The sequence below is a fragment of the Scyliorhinus canicula genome, chromosome 3 (assembly GCF_902713615.1).
Source record: "Scyliorhinus canicula chromosome 3, sScyCan1.1, whole genome shotgun sequence".
Classification (NCBI taxonomy): Eukaryota; Metazoa; Chordata; class Chondrichthyes; order Carcharhiniformes; family Scyliorhinidae; genus Scyliorhinus; species Scyliorhinus canicula.
In genome coordinates, this window is record NC_052148.1 from 193,223,949 (window position 1) to 193,244,494 (window position 20,546).

General features: G+C 41.2%; 1 protein-coding gene across 2 annotated transcripts in view; it reads right to left on the reverse strand.

The window, feature by feature from the left end:
* Positions 1-20,546, reverse strand: part of smad1 (SMAD family member 1) — a 140,849-nt gene that overhangs the window by 21,408 nt on the left and 98,895 nt on the right. For both annotated transcript variants that reach the window (XM_038791932.1, XM_038791933.1), the window contains exons 4-6: positions 19,402-19,524; positions 8,155-8,376; positions 1,537-1,793 (exon numbers count right to left, since the gene is read on the reverse strand). In XM_038791932.1, the coding sequence (XP_038647860.1) occupies positions 1,537-1,793; positions 8,155-8,376; positions 19,402-19,524 (602 nt within the window). The remainder of the gene's footprint in view (positions 1-1,536; positions 1,794-8,154; positions 8,377-19,401; positions 19,525-20,546) is intronic.

Consider the following 20,546-nt stretch of genomic DNA (forward strand, 5'->3'; position numbering starts at 1 on the left):
TTGTAGTTTAGTCGGCCAGCATGGTCGGCACGGGCTTGGAGGGCCGAAGGGCCTGTTCCTGTGCTGTACTGTTCTTTGTTCTAAGATAATGTTTTCAGGATTTTGAAATAAAATGAGGTTAGGTGCAGAGCTAATTTTTCTAATGATGGAGAAGTCTCGGAAAAAGGGACAATCTTAAAACTAGAGCCCGCTCAATGAGGAGAGAAGTCAGGCAAAACTTCAAGTAACAGCTGGGAGTAGTGAAAAACATTCTCCCACAAAAACCAGATCACTTAGCTCAATTCATAATTTTAAATCTGCAGTCAATAGATTTCTTGTGAACCAAACCCAAAAAAAAAAACAATTTTGAAGGCCCATTTTATAAAGCACAAACTCAGGTTGTCCTGAAGTACTTCATAGCCAAGTATGTACTTTTCTTTGGTGTGTAGTTATCATTGTAATGAAGTATACATACACAGCAACCAATTTGCACCCAGCAAGGTTCACAAGCAGCAATGTGTTAATAATCAGATAATCTGCTTTTCCTTTTAGTGGTACTAATTGAGGATAAATATTGACCAGGACACTAAGAATAACTACGCTGGTAAGTTCTTCAAAATAGTGCCATGGGACCTTTTACATCGGTGTGTTGGTTTAATAGCTCATGTCCAAGAGTAAAACACTGGAGTGTCAAGTCTGGATTTGCATTTGTGAAGCCTGGAGGGATTTGAATCTACACCCTTCTGACTCAAGGTGTCACCAACTGAGCCTCTACTGACACTATACACTGTCAATGGTGTAAAATGAATGTACAGCAAATGCAGATGAAGGTCAGAAACAGACAGTTATTATTTAATCTAACAGGACAGATTCAAGGGGTTAAATGGCGTACTTCAGTTCCTATGTGCCAAGATACAAAAGGGAATACAAAGAGACGAGGCCAGCAAGATTGTGGTTGGGTGAGCGGAGATGTCGTACTCCACTTAATCCTCCAAAATCCCCTCCATCCTTCTAAATTACTGGATTCCTCACTGTATAAAGTTCCAGAAACTCCCTCAGTTTTTACAAGTCACTGGGCTGAAATCTCAGTACTCTTTGAACTCAAAACAACCCCAATATTTCTAAAACCATGACATCACGCTTCCTCGTGTTCCCTGCCTGAACACTGCAGCCGTCAAAATACTCTTAAGACTATTAGAGATCTCTTCCCCATACAGAAAGACCCCGGGGCCCATTTCCCAGTACTTCCAGATCCCACCACAATGCTTAAGTCAATAGCTTGGGTAATTCTATTAGGCATAACACCCTTATTCTTGGGAAACATTCAACCTCCCACGAACAATTCAAGAGGCAAGGTAGGAAGAATAAAAATGGGTATCTTTGTCCAAAAATAACTACTTATGACTACATATAAACTACATAGAATTTTACAGCACAGAACAGAGCATTCAGCCTAGCGTCTAGGAGGAAATTTCACAGGTATACTTCCTACTCCCCCACCTTCTGTTGGTATTTATCTAGTTTTCCTTTGGACAATTTCTGGGAAAATTCTATTACCTTTACAAAACTCATGCGTATGGTGCACATCTTGGTAAGCTCATAAACTGCTTCAAAGCCATGGTTAACTGACTGGGCCAAAAGCTGAGCAAATTCCTGATTGTTGAAGATCTTCAAACTGCATCCACTGGGAATCTTGCAAACAGTTGTTGGATGGAAGCCATGATGATAATTGCAGTTTCGACTTTGTACAAAAATACTACTGTCGCTCAGGCATTCAGCATACACCTCGCCTCCAACATAATAAAGGTGAACACCTGCAAATCAACAGACACAGGTTTGCTATACAAGCCACTGCTCTTATTTGCCTTAATAATGATCTCATTTCAAAACAAATTTAGCGATCACGAAGCACTTTGAGATGCTCACAGCATATGTATAAATACAGCACTACACAAATACAAGCTATTTACTGCACATTTCTAAGCTTGGCAATCATGACAATTTATTGAAAATGCAACATCTATCAAAGTATGCTCAAGCATATATTCAATGGACAGTACTATGGCACAACATATTTGTACTCTTAAGTGTTATGTCAATAGTGCAAGGTACTTTTCCCAGTCTCAGGCTCAAGGACAATCAGTGCAGTACCGAGGTTGTGTTGCACTGTCAGAAATTATTAGCTTTCAACTTAAAAGTGTGATGCTATACGTTTCTATTTGAAAAGTAGAACATTGTATTTTATCCTCAGTTTAGAAGTATTTTAGTCCTAGCTTTATCTGGACAATTAAAAATATTGCTTGCTTGAAATCAGGGCTCAGTCCATAGTGCTCAAGTTAATCATTAAGTGGTGTTTAGTAGTGGGCTAAGTTGGGAAATTGCCAGCACAAGCTAAAATAAATTGTCCTTCTACAACACTTGGCAGCCTCAAGTCATCCTGACCAACATTTCGTCCTCAATCCCCAAAGCAAATCCCACAATTTGATCTACAACTCCTTTACAACAGTAACATTTCAAATGTTAGGAGATGATGGTGTCGGGTAATGTCACTGGACTAATAATGCAGAGGCCCAGGCTAATATTCGGGGGACATGGGTTCAAATCCCATCACAGCAGCTGGTGGAATTTAAATATAATTAATTCATCTGGAATTAAAAACTGGTCTCAGTAATTGTGACCATAAAACTATAATCGATTGACTTAAAATCGATCTGGTTAACTAAAGTCATTTAGGGAAGGAAATCTGCCTAACTTATCAAGTCTGGCCTACATTTGGATTCTAGGTCCACAGTTATGTGGCTGATTCTTAACAGACTCTCTGAAATGGCCCAGCAAGCCACTCAGTCCAAGCAATGAATAAAAATCCAAATAATAGATTTAAAATGGAATTCATTGGGCATAAAGTATTTAAGGACTCCCAAACATAAAAGGGATAAACAAATTTTTATTTTGTGCTCGCAAAAGCAAATTATTTTATACTGACAATTTCTGAGCCTGTTTCACTCTCATGTACTTCCAAGAGGCCAAATTAAGAGTGCCAATAAAAAATGTTTTAACGAGTCAGTCTTCTCCTCATTCAGATGGAATTCTGGAAGTGGTGGAAGCAACTGAACTGATCTATAGTTACCTAGTTTATCCCGTTTGAACAAGAATTGTTACTGTCAATCTTCCAAGACTCCGGATATAACTTCCACATCCAACAGCCATTTAAAGATTATGATTCAAACTTCCAATTTGTTTTTGCCACCATTAGCATTCTAGCAAAGGTATCTTGGAGATGTTTTACCCCATTTCAGTGCCATTTCCTTACCCATATTGCCCAATTAGATGATGAGCTTGCATGTGTGGGAGGTACTGTTGAAGATGACAACTTGCAGCAGTATACCATGTAGATCAGACTTGGGAAAACTATGGCCCATGCAAACGTCTAATCAGTCCTGTGGCTCTGAACTGGGGGAAACATGCAATGTGTGCCAGCAAATGCAATGCAACTTGAGCCATTGCTCCTGGTTGAATGGCATCAGTAGTGGTGCTGATCCTGGAGAGCTTCAAAGGAAGTACTTCAAGGTGAACAGAAGTAATTCCAAGTAATTTGGAGTTAGCCATTGATCATAGACTGGTCTCTCCAGGAAAATGCAACCACCAAGTTAAAACAGATAATTGCATGTAGAGCAACACAAGGCAAGTGCGCACTTGAAAATTACTGCAGTTTTGGTTTGCTTTTTTAGATTTTCAAGTATATACGCTGGAATTTCAAAACTTCAATTTATTTGATACTCCGGTTTTGATACGCTTTATGAAAAGTCGGTTTTGTAGTCCATTTTTCTCATTCCCTCACTAAAGATTTTAATTCTTGCTCGTGTCTATTGCCACGGGTGCTGACAGTCCAGGATTTGAACCTGGAACCTTCAGGTCCGCACTGGCATAACACACTGAAGAGTACTTTTACCCACGGAATGGTTACACAGCTATAATCTATTAAAAAATCTTGCACCTGTGTGTACATTGTGTCAACTTTCTATTTTAGAAATTCCTACAGTCACATTCATAATGTTCTCTTTAAACAGAGTAGGTTAAGGACAGATTTAATGGATATGTTCAAAATCAGTAAGGGTATTAATTAGGGAAATAATGAGAAAGATTCTGATGGCAAAAGGGTCGGTGACCAGAGGACATAGATTAAAGATATTTGCCAAAAGAACCAGAGGGTAGCATAGACTCAGCAGAAACCTGCTGGTAGATAAGGGATTATTGAAGCATAAATGATGCCACCTGCAGCAAATCCCAAAATATGTATAACTGAAAGTCACCACAGGAAATCTCAGTTCAACATTTTGAGATGGACATCACAATTAATAGTTGTTTATGCACACCTGAAAATTAAACGCTGAAAAAGCATGTCCTGCTCCTCCCAGAGTTGCAGCTAAGATTTAAACTTTTAGAAGGACGATGAATGAACTCAAAAGTAAAGAATGTTGGTTTTAGGTTAGGGCTTTATGTTTTTGAGAAAATTGAAAATTAGGAACTTGTTCCATAATAGGTGTTGAACAGATTACAAATGCAGTCGGTAGTGCCTCTTTCAAAATGTGTTGGAAGGTTATTAAATCCCAGCTCCAGGAATGAGCGATAGAGAGAGGATATGGATTACAATACTCCCCATAAAATGTGGTGACTGCTTCTGGATGGCATGGTGGCACAGTGGCTAGCACTGCTGCTTCCAAGCGTCAGGGTCCCAGGTTCAATTCCGGCCTTGGGTGGCTGTATGGAGTTTGTACATTTTCCCAAGGTCTACGTGGGTTTCCTCCGGGTGCTCTGGTTTGCTCCAACAGGCCAAAGATGTGCCGGTTAGGTGATTGGCTAAATTGACTCTTAGCATCCAACGGTTAGATGGGGTTATAGGGATAGGGCGGGGAAATGGGTTTAGGTTGGGGCGCTCTTTCGATGGGTCGGTGCAAACTTGATGAATGAAGATCTTATGAACTGTAGGGATTCTATGCTTTTGGTCTGGCCATGTTTTCTTTTCTTTGCTGTTTTCCCCTTAATGGTTCTTGCAACACCATACCCCAGAAAAATAACAGTAACATTTATATTGATAAAACAAAAGCAGAGTATCATTGATCCAGGTAATCTGAAATAGAAATAAAATGCTGGAGGTACTCAGCAGGTCAGGAACCATCTGGGAAGAAAGTTTAACATCGGAATTTGATGCCATTGGAAAGAGTGATGACCTACTGCACCATTCATATTAAACCAAGAGGACTTGAAAAAGATGGTACATTTGTTGTATTATACAGGTAATGCCTCATTATGATGGTATAGTTATCGTAGGAGGAAAGAAAGGGATAAACATTCCGTGGCTAACCATGGAAGTTAAGGAGAGTATTAATTTAGAAGAAAAAGCATATAAGGAGACAAAAATCAGTGATAGACCCGAAGATTGGGATAAATTCAGAATCCAGCAAAAGAGGACTATAAAGATCATAAAGAGGGAGAAAATAAACTATGAGGGCAAACTAGCGAGGAATGTAAAAATTGATAATAAGACTTTCTCTACATTTTTACAAAGAGACAAGTCAAAGTTAACAGAGGTTCCTTAGAAAATGAATCTGGGGCGATAGTTATGGAGAACAAGGAAATGGCAGAGGTGTTAAAACAGATATTTTGCATCACTTCACAGTGGAAGATACTTCCGAACATCCCATTAATGCTAAAAAATACATGGGAGCATCACTTCTCGACCTTTTGGCGAAGGTCAGGTGTAATGCCAGCACCTGGTATGACTCTCTTGTGGGGAACATGAATTGGATTCAATTTGAATTGGTTTTTGGAGCAGGCAAGGAGCTGGATTAGGGGTTTGCCCCTGTCCACACTGTGAGCTCTGGCTTTGTAACTCTGATAAAGTAATTTAAAAAAAATACATGGGAGCAATTAAATACCATCACCACCACGAGGGAAGTAGTATTGGACAAACTAATGGGCTCAAGGCAGAGAAGTCCCCTAGCCCTGATGGTTTGCATCCTAGGATCATAAAAAGTAGCTAGAGGTAGTGGATGCATTGGTTGCAATTTTCCAAAAATTCTTGAATGCTAGAGAAGTCCTGGAGGATTGGAAAACTGCCAATGTAAAACCCCTATTCAAAAAGGGAGGGAGGCAAAAAGCAGGTATCTAGAGGCCAATCAACCTAACATCTATTGTTGGAAAAATGTTGGAATCAATTGTTAAGGAAGTAATAACAGCACATTTGGAAAACCATAATCTAATCAAGCAGAGTCAGCTTGCCTTCATGAAAAGGAAATTGTGCCTAATTTATTCATTGAGTTTTTCGAGGAAGTCCCAACCAGTGGATAGCGGGGGACCAGTAGATGTGTTGCATGTTTACTTCCAGAAAGCGTTCGACAAAGTACATCACAAACCTCACAAAAAGTCATAAGAGCCCATAGTGTTGGAAGTAGAATATTGACATCGATAGAGATTTGGCTAATGGGCAGGAGAGGGGTCTACAATGGTTTACAACATATATTAATGACTTGGACGAAGGGAGCGAATATACTGTAGCCAAATTTGCAGACACCACAAAAATAGATAGAAAGGCGAGATGGGAGAGAGATGTAAACAGTTTGCAATGAGATATTGATAGGTTAAGTAAGTGGACAAAAAGTTGGCAAATGGAGTATAATCTGGGAAAATGTGAAGTTGTTCATTTTGTAAAGGAGAGCAAAAGAACATAGTATTATTTAAATGGAGAAAAACTGCAGAAATCTGCAACACAAAAAGGACTTGGTGGTAAAAGCAAATTACTTAGAATGCTGGAATTTGAAACAAAAACAGAAAATACTGGGCAAAGGCAGGTTTCACAGAATCTGCAGAGAGAAAAGGGAGCTAACATTGAGTCTGGATGACTCTTTGTCAAAGCATGGAGGTACTTGTGCACAAAACACAGAAAGCCAGCACACAGGTACAGCAGGTAATCAGCAAAGCTAATGGAAGTTGGCTCTTATTTCAAGGGATTGGCGTGTAGGAGTAGGGAAATCTTGCTGCAACTGCACAAGGTACTGGTGAGACCACATCTGGAGTACTGAGAGCAATTTTGGTCCCCTTATTTAAGGAAAGATATTATTTTATTGGAGGCGGTTCAGAGAAGGTTCGCTAGGATGATCCCCGATATGGAGGGATTGTCTGATGAACAAAGATTAAACAGATTGGGACTCATTGAAATTTAGAAGAATGAAACATATAGGATTCTCAAGAGGCTTAGCATTGTAAATGCAGAGAATGTTTCCCCTCATCGGAGAGTCTAGGACCAGAGGGTACAATCTCAGAATAAAGGGGTGCCAATTTGACACAGATTTAAAAAAAATTAATTTATAGTACCCAATCATTTTTTTTCCAATTAAGGGCCAATTTAGAGTGGCCAATCCACCTGCCCTGCATATCTTTGGGTTGTGGGGGAGAAACCCACACAGACATAGGGAGAATGTGCAAACTCCACATGGACAGTGACCCAGAGCCAGGATCGAACCCGGGTGCTCAGCGACGTGGGCAGCAGTGCCTCTAATTTGAGGCTGAGATGAGGAAGAATTTCCTCTCCACCAGTGTCTTTGGAACTCCTTGCCACAGACAGTTGTGGGGGCAGAGTCCTTGTCTATATTTAAGGCTGAAATAGACAAGATTGTTGACCCATAAGGGAGTCAAGGGTTACGGGGAAAGGGCAGGAAAGTGGATGGGAGGAATGTCGGATCAGCCATGATCCTATTGAGTGGTGGAGCAGGCTCGAGGTGCAGAACAGCCTACTCTTGTTCAAACTTCTTATGGTCTTATGATAGTAAAGGTTTTATGTTTTTTTTTAAATGAATCTTCATTTTTAGAGCAGTTATGGCTATTGGCCTTCCCCAATATCCCAATACAATTTCCGTATCCAGATATAGCTCAGCAGCCAAAGCTTCCATCTGCCTGATGTGGCCCACGGGCCATAATTTTCCCAGTCAGATCAATAGACTGATATTTGGTCTCAGGTAATCCCGGGATATAGGGATTGGGTAAAATAGTGGATTTGAGGCAGAAGGTCAACTATGTTTGTACTTAATAACAGAGCACATTCAAAGGGCCATGTGTACTGCTCCTACTTATGTTATGACATGCAACATTTTCTACTAAACTTGAAAATTAAGAGATTACCTTTGCCAATGTGCCTCCTGGTATTTTCAATGGTGGAGTTACGATTCACATTGGACAGAAGCCCAAGGCAGAATCTATTCTTGTTGTTTGAAGGATCAGTAAAGCCATCCACTAAGACACTAGTAGAGGAGGCTTGGAAAGCTTCACCAACACGGTTATTCAGCTCATAATAGACAATAGAGCACCAGTGTTTTGGTTCCTCATAAGCAACTGGTTGAACATCTACAAAGAGGAAAATTAACATTAATATTTCTCCTATATGAACAGCTGCTTCCATCACCACCAAACTAGCGTATTTACATTCAATGGATTATATTATGATTGAAGCCACATGTATCAGCCAACAATTCACTATCTAATTGCTTCCAAGGGCTGAAGACATCTAAAATATTTTCTGTTCTAACCCTTCAACAGAAGGAATAAGATTTTCTGTAGGTATCAGGGATATTCTGGCACCTCACACATGGACAATTAATCAGAGCCAGAATGTCAAGTGCGTAGGCCAAACAATCACAGGGGGTTTGAGACAGGAGGGGTTCTGATTTCACCAGAAGCAGGGTCACTGGTTACGGATTACATGAGGTAATATTTACTAATTTCCCCTTCTTAATCTGGGGGGGGGGACACACCAAAGGATAATTATAGTTTCCTAACATTTTTGCTGAGATCAGCTATCTTCGCGCACACCTGATCAAACTGCATCGTTCAGCTACTTATTATCTTAACTAGCTGAGCCACCCAAATTTAAGGCAAGTTTTTGGTCTCCTGTGCAGTAGCACCTACACATAGATGGACAACCTGCGTCAAAATAAGTGCTGGTTGTGGGTCCGCAGCCACTCGGACAATAAAGAACTGTGACAAAGATAACCAATCCTCCAGAGGAATAACACTTGGCCATTCCTTGTTGCCCCATCGTAGCAAAATGGCAAATATCATAAATTCATTGCATTGACACAAACTAATAGCATTCCAAATTTCCTCATAACAATGGTATATAACTACAAGAAATAGTTTAATCACACTAATTTAACATTTTCTCTCTCAAAGCATTACCAATCACTAAATGTTTGGTTAGAGTATTGTATATATGATGGTCAATCACAATACTGTCATTTTGAAAAGAAAATTCAAACGTTGGTAGAAAATTCAACAGATAGTAAGACTAATTTTGGGGGAGGAAAACATAATTTGGAAAAAGAATTCTAAAACTTGATTCATTGCTTAGAAATGGTGTTCCAAACATGTAGACAAATAAGAGATTGCCAAAAATTGCAAATCAGCCAGTACCACAGAATGAATCATTATTTTCTTCAGATCTCAGAAAAAAGTTTCTTAAATTTACCACAAATTGTGAAGAATGGGTGTTTATGGTCTTGCAGTTCCCAAAATATGCTAATGTTGGAAATTATTTAACAGCACTGACAGGATGCAGCATGTTAAATACAGTCTTTAAAGATTTAACTACAGTCCTAAGAGGAACAGCATTTCCATTTACTTAAATCTGGTATTTTCTACTATGCAGGAGTTACTGCATCTTAATTCCAAAAACACCATTAATCATTTTAGCTTTAGATATGTACTAGATATATTTGCAACTTTGGTCTCATCTATTGCACAAAGCATCAGCACTCAATCCTCAATTAGAGCTATGGAAGGTCAGGACTTTGATACATAGAAGTCCTGAAAGACATGGGCCGCGATTCTCCGCCCCCCACGACGGGTCGGAGAATAGCAGGAGGGCCTTCCCGACATTTTTACCGACCTCCCGCTATCCCCCCCCCCCCCCCCCCCCCCACACGACACGAATCGCTGCTCGCCGTTTTTTTACGGCGAACAGCGATTCTCCCCTATCCGATGGGCCGAGTTCCCAGACCTTTACGACCGTTTTCACGAACTCAAACACACCTGCTCTCACCGTTCGTGAAAACGGCCGCAAAGTGCCGTTCTGGAGAACCATGGCACCGATTGGCACGGCCGTAAACTGTTTGTTCCTCCGCTGCCCCGCTGGATCAGTCCGCGGGGCGGCTGAGGGGCATGACGACCCGCGCATGCGCGGGTTTGACGCATATGCGTGATGACGTCATCCGCGCATGCGCGGGTTGGAGATGTCCAATCCGCGCATGCGCGGCTGACGTCATCGTGCGCGTCAGCTGCCGTTACCCTTGGCGCACGGGCTTAGCGACGTTCGCTAAGCCTGCGATGCCGTGGTTCACGGGGCCCCGCTGCTAGCCCCGACTGGGGAGCAGAATCGGGTCCCGGGAGGGGGCGCGGAGGCTGCCGTGAAATACGGCCAGTTTCACGGCAGCCTTTACGACTCTCCGCATTTGCGGAGAATCGCGCCCATGCTTGTTAGGTGAATTGGACATTCTGAATTCTCCCTCAAGACACCCGAACAGGTGCCGAAGTGTGGCGGCTAGGGGGTTTTCACAGTAATTTCATTGTACTGTTAATGTAAGTCTACTCGTGACACTAATAAAGATTATAATTATTATGTATTAAACAGACAGTATGAGTCATTTCACACCTTCAAGACATTTTATATTTATTAAAATGCATCACCTTCTAAGTCAAATACTGCATGATCGTTCTGAATCTTTCCCTTTGTGACTGGTGTGCATGGAACAGAAATGTAAAAGCACTGTAGTGACTAAAATTAAAATCAGCCATTTTTTATGATGTGGAGATGCCAGCGTTGAACTGGGGTGAGCACAGTAAGAAGTCTTACACCAACACGTTAAAGTCCAACAGGTTTGTTTTGAATCACTAGCTTTCGAAGTACTGCTCCTTCCTCGGGTGAATGAAGAGGTGGGTTCCAAAAACATATATATATATATATATATATATATATATAGATAGACAAAGTCAAAGATGCAATTTGATACTTTGAATGCGAGTCTTTGCAGGTAATTAAGACTTTACAGATCCAAAGAGAGGGGTAATCACAGGTTAAAGGGGTGTGAATTGTCTCAAGCCAGGACAGTTGGTAGGATTTTGCAAGCCCAGGCCAGATGGTGGGGGAGTGAATGTAATGCAAGATGAATCCAAGATCCTGGTTGAAGCCGTACTCGTGTGTGGAACTTGGCTATATGTTTCTGCTTGGCGATTCTGCACTGTCGTGACAACGCAGATCATCAAGCAGAAACTTATAGCCACGTTCCCCACACATGAGTATAGACTCAACCAGGACCTTGGATTCATGTCGCATTATATTCCCCCCCCCCCCCCCCTGGCCTGGGCTTGCAAAATCCTACCTACTGTCCTGGCTTGAAGGTATTGGTTATGATGTCCCTTCCGTTCTTGCCGAAAAGTACTCCATGAGCCCGGTGGTAGTAGCCATGTTAAGTTCAGGCAGCATTTTAAGATTGAGGGCATGTATCTTTGTGGGAGCCGATCTGTGGCAAACACAGATTTATTCCAGCAGGGTTGATGCAACGTAAAGGGTATGGGAGCAAGAGGGTATAGAGAGGTTTAGGGATTTATTTGTGGAAGGCGGGTTTGCAGAGTTGAGAACTGGAGGAGAAGTTTTAGTTGCCAAAGCGGAATGGATTTTGTTAGGAAGGAACTAGCCACCTTTCCAATTCAAGGTAAATTTTATGAAGTCCCCAAATGTCTGTAGGCTTTAATGCACATACTTAAAAAGTGGCTGGATTGCTAAATTAGTAACGTCATCTATAATTTAAAATGCTATGTTTTAAAAGGGGTGGTAAGCAAAGAATAAAATTGTTCTGTTGAAAGGTTCATGTTGCTGTGCAGTTATGGTTTAATTGATCATATAAAGCAGTTTATGTCTGTATTTTTACATATTTTCGAACAGTAGGTATACCAAGGAAAATTCCATTGTTCTCAGATTATCTATTCTCAAGCAAGCTCAAATCACATAAATGCAGGGCAGGTATAAATATTAAACACTCTAACAGGTGTACATGGACAGATGCATTTCTCTTCCACTGCTCCATTTTTTTAAGCCACAATAGATGTGACGAAAGAGAGTGGTTGAAAGTTCACAGAACCATTTGCCAATTTTATTTTTCTAACATCCTCAATTTTTCCTTATATTAGTCACAATGTACAAAGGGACAAGATCAAGTGTACTGGGTGACGGTCAATTGGACCATGGCACAGAAACATAATTCACCCTATATTAAAGTAATCAATCCTTTTATTCGGTTTTCATAATTGAAAAAAACTGTGCTCAATTTTAAAAGGGAAACTCCCTATGTAAATTTACCATGCTGTAATTTTACCATCCTGTATATGGTTGCCACCTCCACAAGAGGACATGTTTGTCTGGGCATTATTTCATTATTAAAGCAGCAGCAGAAATTCATAATAGAACAAGTTGGCAGAAGCGTGCACAGATGCTAGACTTTTATATTTAAAAAAAATATTTTTATACAGGGCAAAATACAACCATCTTTCTACACCTATTATATAACAAAGCCTCACCACACCATTTTATAGCTAAACAATAAAACAGTAATTAGAACAAAAAAAGAGACAAAAACAAAACAACCTCCCCAACCACCGCCGCCCCCCCCCCCCCCCGACGTTTACAGATCCTTAAAGTAGGAGATGAACATAGAACATACAGTGCAGAAGGAGGCCATTCAGCCCCTCGAGTCTGCACCGACCCACTTAAGCCCTCACTTCCACCTTATCCCCATAACCCAATAACTCTTCCTTATCTTTTTGGCCACTAAGGGCAATTTAGCATGGCCAATCCACTTAACCTGCACATCTTTGGACTGTGGGAGGAAACCAGAGCACCCGGAGGAAATCCACGCAGACACAGGGAGAAGGTGCAGATCCCACAGAGACAATGACCCAGCAGGGAATTGAACCTGGGACCTTGGTGCTGTGAAGCCACAGTGCTACCCACTTGTGCTACTGTGCTGCCCAATGAAGAATCTCCACCTCAAGAGGAACCCCTCCTGCGACCCCTGAATGGTGACCCTCTTATGGACTGACCTGATTTCTCCGCGCATCTTCCCTACTGAGTAATACTAAACTCCGTATGCTTCACCCGATGCCGGTGTCTATGTGTTTACATTGTGTATCTATTGTATGTCCCATGTTTCTCATATATGGAACGATCTGTCTGGAGTGTACGCAGAACTTTTCACTGTACCTCGGTACACGTGACAATAAACCCAAATCCAAATCAACTTTATCTTCTCCAGACGCAGGAATTCCACCAGATCACTCACCCACCGCGCTGCTTTGGGCGGTTCCATAGCCCGCCACCCCAGTAAGATCCGCATCAGGGCTATCAGGGTGGCAAAGGCCAACACATCAGCCTCTCTCCCCACCTGCATTTTGAATATTGCCACCCAAGAGCCACCTGCACCCCCAAAATCTCTGACATGGAGATGAAAAGGACTCTCAGAACTCCACCAATTTGGGGCATGACCAAACATGAAAGTATGGTTCGCTGCCCCTCCTTAAACACCACCCACAGGGGTTCTCCACCTCCAGAAAAATCTCATAGGCTACTTCGTCCTCTGCGTTCTATGCACTACTTCAAATTGAATTAAACTTAATCTAGCACAGGAGGATGTCACATTTATCCTCCACAGGGCCTCACTCCATCCCCCCCCCCCCCCCCCCCCCCCCCAATCAATTACCCCACTCATCTCCTTCCATTTCACTTCCTACAACGAGGACCTCTCCCCCGCCATCAACTGCCTGCAGATATTAGAGACCGTATCCTTGGTCACAATCTTTCCGAACAAAGGGGCGGCAACCATGGAAACGTGGCCAGTTCCTTCCTAACAAAATCTCTAATGTGCAAGAACCAAAATCCATTCCCTTTTGGCAACTAAAACTTCTCCTCCAGTTCTCAACTCTGCAAACGCGCCTTCCACAAATAAATCCCTAAACCTCTCTATACCCTCTTGCTCCCACACCCTTTACGTTGCATCAACCCTGCTGGAATAAATCTGTGTTTGCCACAGATTGGCGCCCACAACGACATGCCCCAATCTTAAAATGCTGCCTGAACTTAACATGGCTACTACCACCGGGCTCACGGAGTACTTTTCTGCAAGAACGGAAGGGGCATCATAACCAATACCTTCATAACTATCCCTCTACACGACGCCTCCTCCATCCACCCTCAAACCGACCCTCTTCCATGACCCAATTCTGAACCTTCTCGCCGTTCGCCACCCAAAGGAAAACACTCCAGTGGCTGGAATCATGTGACAAAAGATCAAGGTCTCAATTGTCAGTGGACATTCACTATAGCTTCTGGCACTGAAGTAGGAGTTCCTCAGGAAAGAAACTGCAGTCCAATTATCAAGGTCCATCCTGTCATCAAAAACTGAGGCAGTTAATTGTAAATTTCAGAATTAAGTTCCAATCACAATTCCTTCAATAATCAAGTAGGCCATACCAAAATACAGCTGCATTTGAAAAACAGCCAAGAGGCATATACCATCAGTATCCTGCAAATGCCTGGTAATGACCATCTCAAACAAGGTACACCGTATCCTCTGGTTCTTCAACAGCTCCACCTGAATGTCCTCCAACTCCCAATATCTCAGGATTTAATATTGACCAGAAGTGGATCAGCCATTTGAATATTGACTACAAGAGCAAGAGAGAGACTGGGAACTCCGCAACAAGTGGGCAATCTTTGAAACCCTAATCACTCTATAGGACTCAAGTCAGGAATGTGATGGAATACTCTTCACTTGCACAGATGGATGCTGTTCACACCAATTCAGAGACACATCATCCAGAAGAATCACAGAATTGTTACAACGCAGCAGGCGGTCATTTGCCCATTGCGTCTGCACAGGCTTTCCAATTCACAACCCCATAACCCTGCAAATTCTTCCATTTCAGATAACAGTCTAATTTCCCTTTTGAATGTTTTGTTTGAACCTGTCTTCACCACGTTTCAGACCTTAACGATGCATGGTGCAAAAAAGCTGTTTCACATATCACTTTTGCCACTTACTTTAAATCTCTTCCCCTTCATTCTCAACTCTTTCACAAGTCAGAACAGTTTCTCCCAATGTACTCGGTCCAGACATCGCATCCCTGGAACCATTTGTGTGAATCTTTTCTGCTCCCTCTCCAAAGTCTTCTCAATCTTCTTAAAGTGCAGTGTCAGAACTAGACACGTGATGTTAGGTAATTTGGTCATTCTGAATTCTCCCATGTACCTGAACAGGCGTTGGAATGTGGCAACTAGGGGCGTTTCACAGTAACTTAATTGCAATGTTGATGCAAGCCTACTTGTGACAATAAAGATTATCATACTCTTATCTAGCTGAGGTCAAACCAGCATCATATACAAGTTCAATGCAACTTCCTTGCTCTTGCATTCTATGCCCCTATTAATTAAGCTGAGGATTCTGTTGCCTTTATTAACTGTGCTCTCAACATATTCTGTAACCTTCAATGACTTATGCACATAAGTCCCCCTGCTCCTGCACTCCCTTTAAAATTGTATACTTCATATTATCTGTCCATGTTCTTCCTGACAAAATCAATCACTTCACATTGAGCTTCATTTACCAACTTTCTATCATTCCACAGGCTTGCCTATGTCCATTTGAACTTTTACACAGTTCTCCTCACAGTTCACAATGCTTCCAAGTTTTGTATCCTCCACAAACTTTGAAATTGTGTTCTGTATCCCAAAACTAGACCATTAATATATGGACCCCATGTAACTCCATTACAAACCTTTCTGCAGCCTGAAAAACATAATTAATATCTGCTCTCTGTTTCTTGTTACTCAGCCAATTTTGTATCCATGTTGCAGCTGCCCCTTTTATTCCATGAGTTAGAACTTTGCTGAAAAGTGTTGCGTGGCACTGTTATCAAACGCCTTTGGAAGCCCAGGTCAATAGCATTGCCCTAACAACCATCTCTGTTACTTTTACAAAAAACTCTCTGCAAGTAGTTAAACATAATTTTTCCGCAAGAAATCCATCCTGGCTTTCCATAATTAATCTGCACATGTTCAGGTGAGTATTAATGTGCCCAAAGTAATGCTTCAAGACGTTTCTCCACCAACAAACAATTGACTGACCTGTAGTTGCTGGATTATCTTTACATGCATTTTTGAGCGTGGGTGTAACATTTGTGATTCTCCAGTCCTCTGACACCCAAATCTAAGGAAGATTGAAAAATTATGGCCAATGGCTCTGCAATTTTCACTCTCATTTCCCTCAGTATCTTGGGATGCATCTCATTTGGTCCTGGTGCCTTATCAACATAAGTATAGACAGTCTTATCCAATAACACTTCCTTATTGATTTTAAATCCTTTTATTGTAAGAATTACCTTCTCTTTCACTATGGTCTGGGAAGCACCTTCTTCCTTGGTAGAGTACAAAGTATTCATTTATATTTATATTCAATACTTAAACTATGCTGCCTGCCTCCATGCATAAATCCCCTTTTTGGTCCCTAATCAGACCTACTCCTTTTATCACCCATTTACTATTTATGTTGACTGCCAAACTCTTTTCATACTTCCTCTTTGCTTCTCTTATTTGCTTTGTCATTTTTCTCAATTTTCTTTATTCAGCTTGGTTCAATTGTATTTTTTAACCTGACATCTGTCTAAAGCACACTTTCTCTTTATCTTAATTTCTATATCTTATATCTTCCAGGGAGCTCTAGCTTTGTTTACCCTTTTGAGGAAATATACCCTGACTGTACCCGAGGTATCTCTTCTTTGAAGGTAGACATTGATCCACTACTATTTTTCCTACCAACCTTTGACTCCAATTTATACGGCCCAGATCTGTTCTCCCACTGAAGTTGGCTTTCCGTAGTTAATTATTCTTATTCTGAATAGTTCCTCATCTTTTTCCCCAGCCAGTACCTATAGTCTACACCAAGCAATGTAATTGCACATTTTTTGTTCCTTAGTTCTAGCCAAACATATTTGGTTCTTGATCCCACTGTAAAACTCTCCTTTATCAATACCACCGTCTCGTTTTCTTCCCTTCCTATCTTTCCTGAACACCTCGCATCCAGGAATATTTAACACCAAACCCTGCCGTGTGAGCCATGAATCTGTTACAGCCACAGTATAGTATACCTGGTACTCTGCGCCTGTAACTCACCTACCTTATTTACCACACACCATGCATTCATATACATGCACAGTAACCCTGATTTAGACACTCTCCAGTACTTTGACCCCACATATTTCTTACTATTCCTTATTTTAATGCTAGCTATCTCTCCCAGTGTTTAGTGTACTTTGGTATCCCTCTGATATTATTGCCCGATTCCCGACCCTTGCCAAGTTAGTTCAAACTCACGCCAATAGCACTAGCAAATCGCCCCACAAGGAATTCTGTCCAGGCTCAATTTCAGTGCAACCCACCTAGCTTGTATATCCCAGTTTATTTTATCTTAGCTCGGGCTATCAGACTCAAATTCCATTTCCTTCTATCACTAGCACAGCATATCTGCAGTACGTATGATTATATGATGACAGGCAACCAGCCAAGTTTAATTCAATAGTCCACTCATCCCTGTGACCGTAATGTCCAAAACAGACAAGAGTGGCAATGCTATGGGAAAACAGTAACTCCAAGTTTAATATTATCTTGGCCTTGCCAGATAGCTCCTCATCATCGCTGATTCAATATCCTGGTATTCCACATGTCGCCATTACAGGAGCAACACCCGGCAAGAACAGCAGCGGTTCAAGGAGAGGCCCCTCCACCATCACCTCAGGGCAACAAATATGTTCTTGTCAGCATCATTTTAAAAACATTAAATTGGATATATCAAATTTAAATATAGAACTATATTGGTAATCAGAAGCTCCATTTGCTCCCAAAAAAGAAAATGCTGGAAAATCTCAGCAGGTCTGGCAGCATCTTTAGGGAGAGAAAAGAGCTAACATTTCGAGTCCAGATGACCCTTTGTCAAAGCTAAAAGAAAGTGGGAGATATTTATACTGTGGGATGAGGGAATGAAAGAGGAGTCATAGCCACAGAAACAAAGGGAAAAGAGTGCTAATGGCTGTGTCCAGAGAGAATAAAAGGTTGGGGGTGGGGGGAAGCAAAGGCGAAAAAAGGTACGGGGAGGGGGATAAGATAAGGGAAATATATATATATATGTATGAAAGATGAGAAAGAAATAAAATGTAAAAGTTAAAATGAAATGAATTTCATTTTATTTCTTGTCTTTCTTTTTATATATATATATATATTTATATATATAAATATATATATAAATATATATATATATATTTATATATATATATATTATATATATAAAAATATATATATATATTATATATCCCCCCTCTCCTTACCTTTTCTCCCCTTTGCTCCCCCCCCCCCCCTACATCTGTCACAGCTTACCCTCTGATGTTAGTTTCTCTGCTGTTTGGCCTTTCACACCTTTTATTCACTCTGGGGACTGCCATTAGCATTCTTTTCCCTTGGTTTCTGTGGCTATGACTCATCTTTTATTCCCTCACCCCACAGTATAAATATCTCCCACTTTCTAGGTATTTTAGTTTTGACAAAGGGTCATCTAGACTCGAAACGTTAGCTCTTTTCTCTCCCTACAGATGCTGCCAGGCTTGATGAGATTTTCCAGCATTTTCTCTTTGGTTTCAGATTCCAGCATCCGCAGTAATTTGCTTTTAGCTCCATTTGCTCACCTTATACAAATATTAATTCTACATGGGTAACTCAAGAGAGAGGGACCATCAGCAGGATCAGAGAAAATGAAAAGTCAAACTCAATTCTACCCTTTTCTCTGCAATTATTTTAGTGGAAGTTACTGAACCAACAGTAGAACTCCTGCTTGATACTCTCCCTCACTCTAAACCAAGACGACTGTCATCAACCAGACTGGCCCCAGTGCTGTCTGGGCTCAGGTAAACTAACAATGTAGCTCAGGAATCAAATACCCAAGTCAAATTATAAAGTATTTGGGAAAATTCACCTCTTGAAAAATATCATGCAGCATTCACAAAATAGGCATTTAAAGAAAAATAAATTGGAAGAACAAAGGAGCTATTTTAGTCTTTCTGGCAATTAGAGAAAGATCTTCAGAACAAGATATAGCTCCAAATTGATTCACATCATAACGCATACATCCAAAAGGCATTACCAACCACCGTATCACAGTCAGCCACCTATATTCATAATTAACTCTCCTAACTTTCAATACGCACATTTTATATTCTCATGAAAATTAAGAGCACAAGTTATTTTGTTTTCAGTTTTTGTTTACAGTTCCCACACATTACCTGCTCTGTTGGTTATATTTGGTGGTATTGTAGGAACAAGAACATTTGATGTATCCATGGGCTGTGAACTGTCTTGCGTCATTTGATCATCTGGAGGCATATAGGCAGGAGGAGGGGTATCAGCTGTGGACAGACAACAAAATGACATCTATATACAGTGAATGCTAAACAGTTTCAAATCAAAGCAAGTGTATCTATACAAATGCCAGTGGTGTAGGTACATTATTCAGAAAATATTCAATTTTTAAAAATCTGGAAGTGAAACTTATTAGAACATAGAACATAGAACAGTACAGCACAGAACAGGCCCTTCGGCCCTCGATGTTGTGCCGAGCAATGATCACCCTACTCAAACCCACGTATACCATCCTATACCCGTAACCCAACAACCCCCCCCCTTAACCTTACTTTTTTTTTAGGACACTACGGGCAATTTAGCATGGCCAATCCACCTAACCCGCACATCTTTGGACTGTGGGAGGAAACCGGAGCACCCGGAGGAAACCCACGCACACACGGGGAGGACGTGCAGACTCCGCACAGACAGTGACCCAGCCGGGAATCGAACCTGGGACCCTGGAGCTGTGAAGCATTTATACTAACCACCATGATACCGTGCTGCCCCCAATTGTGGTGGAAATTCTCGATAAAGCTGAAAGATACATAAATTGAATACTTAAGAGGAGTAACGTTATGTGTATGGGGTGGGAAGGACTATCTAGTGCAGTGTTGTAGACTGGGGCCACCAGCTGGTCTAATGTATAATAATTTGGATTTAGAACTTAAAGTGCTAGCCAGGCAAATTTACAGATGACACCAAGCTGGCTGACAGAGCAGGTGATTGAAGAGGATAGCCAGGAATCTATTAAAATGTGTAACATAAAATATTTAAGTGACTATAATGACACCCTTGGTAGTACAGAACTTGAGTATTGCTGAAAAAGAGATGTGTTGTTGAAGCTTTTCATCTTGCACCATCAGGACAGATGCAAGAATGCCAAATTTCAACGGGAACAATAATTCATCCTGCACGAGAAAAGTGGGCAAGTTGGCTCTGGTTAGTCAAGACATTACCATGCCGAATACACCAGGCAGCTATTGTCCCCCATGGTTTGGTTTATTCAAAAAAAGGTGCAACGTCTGGA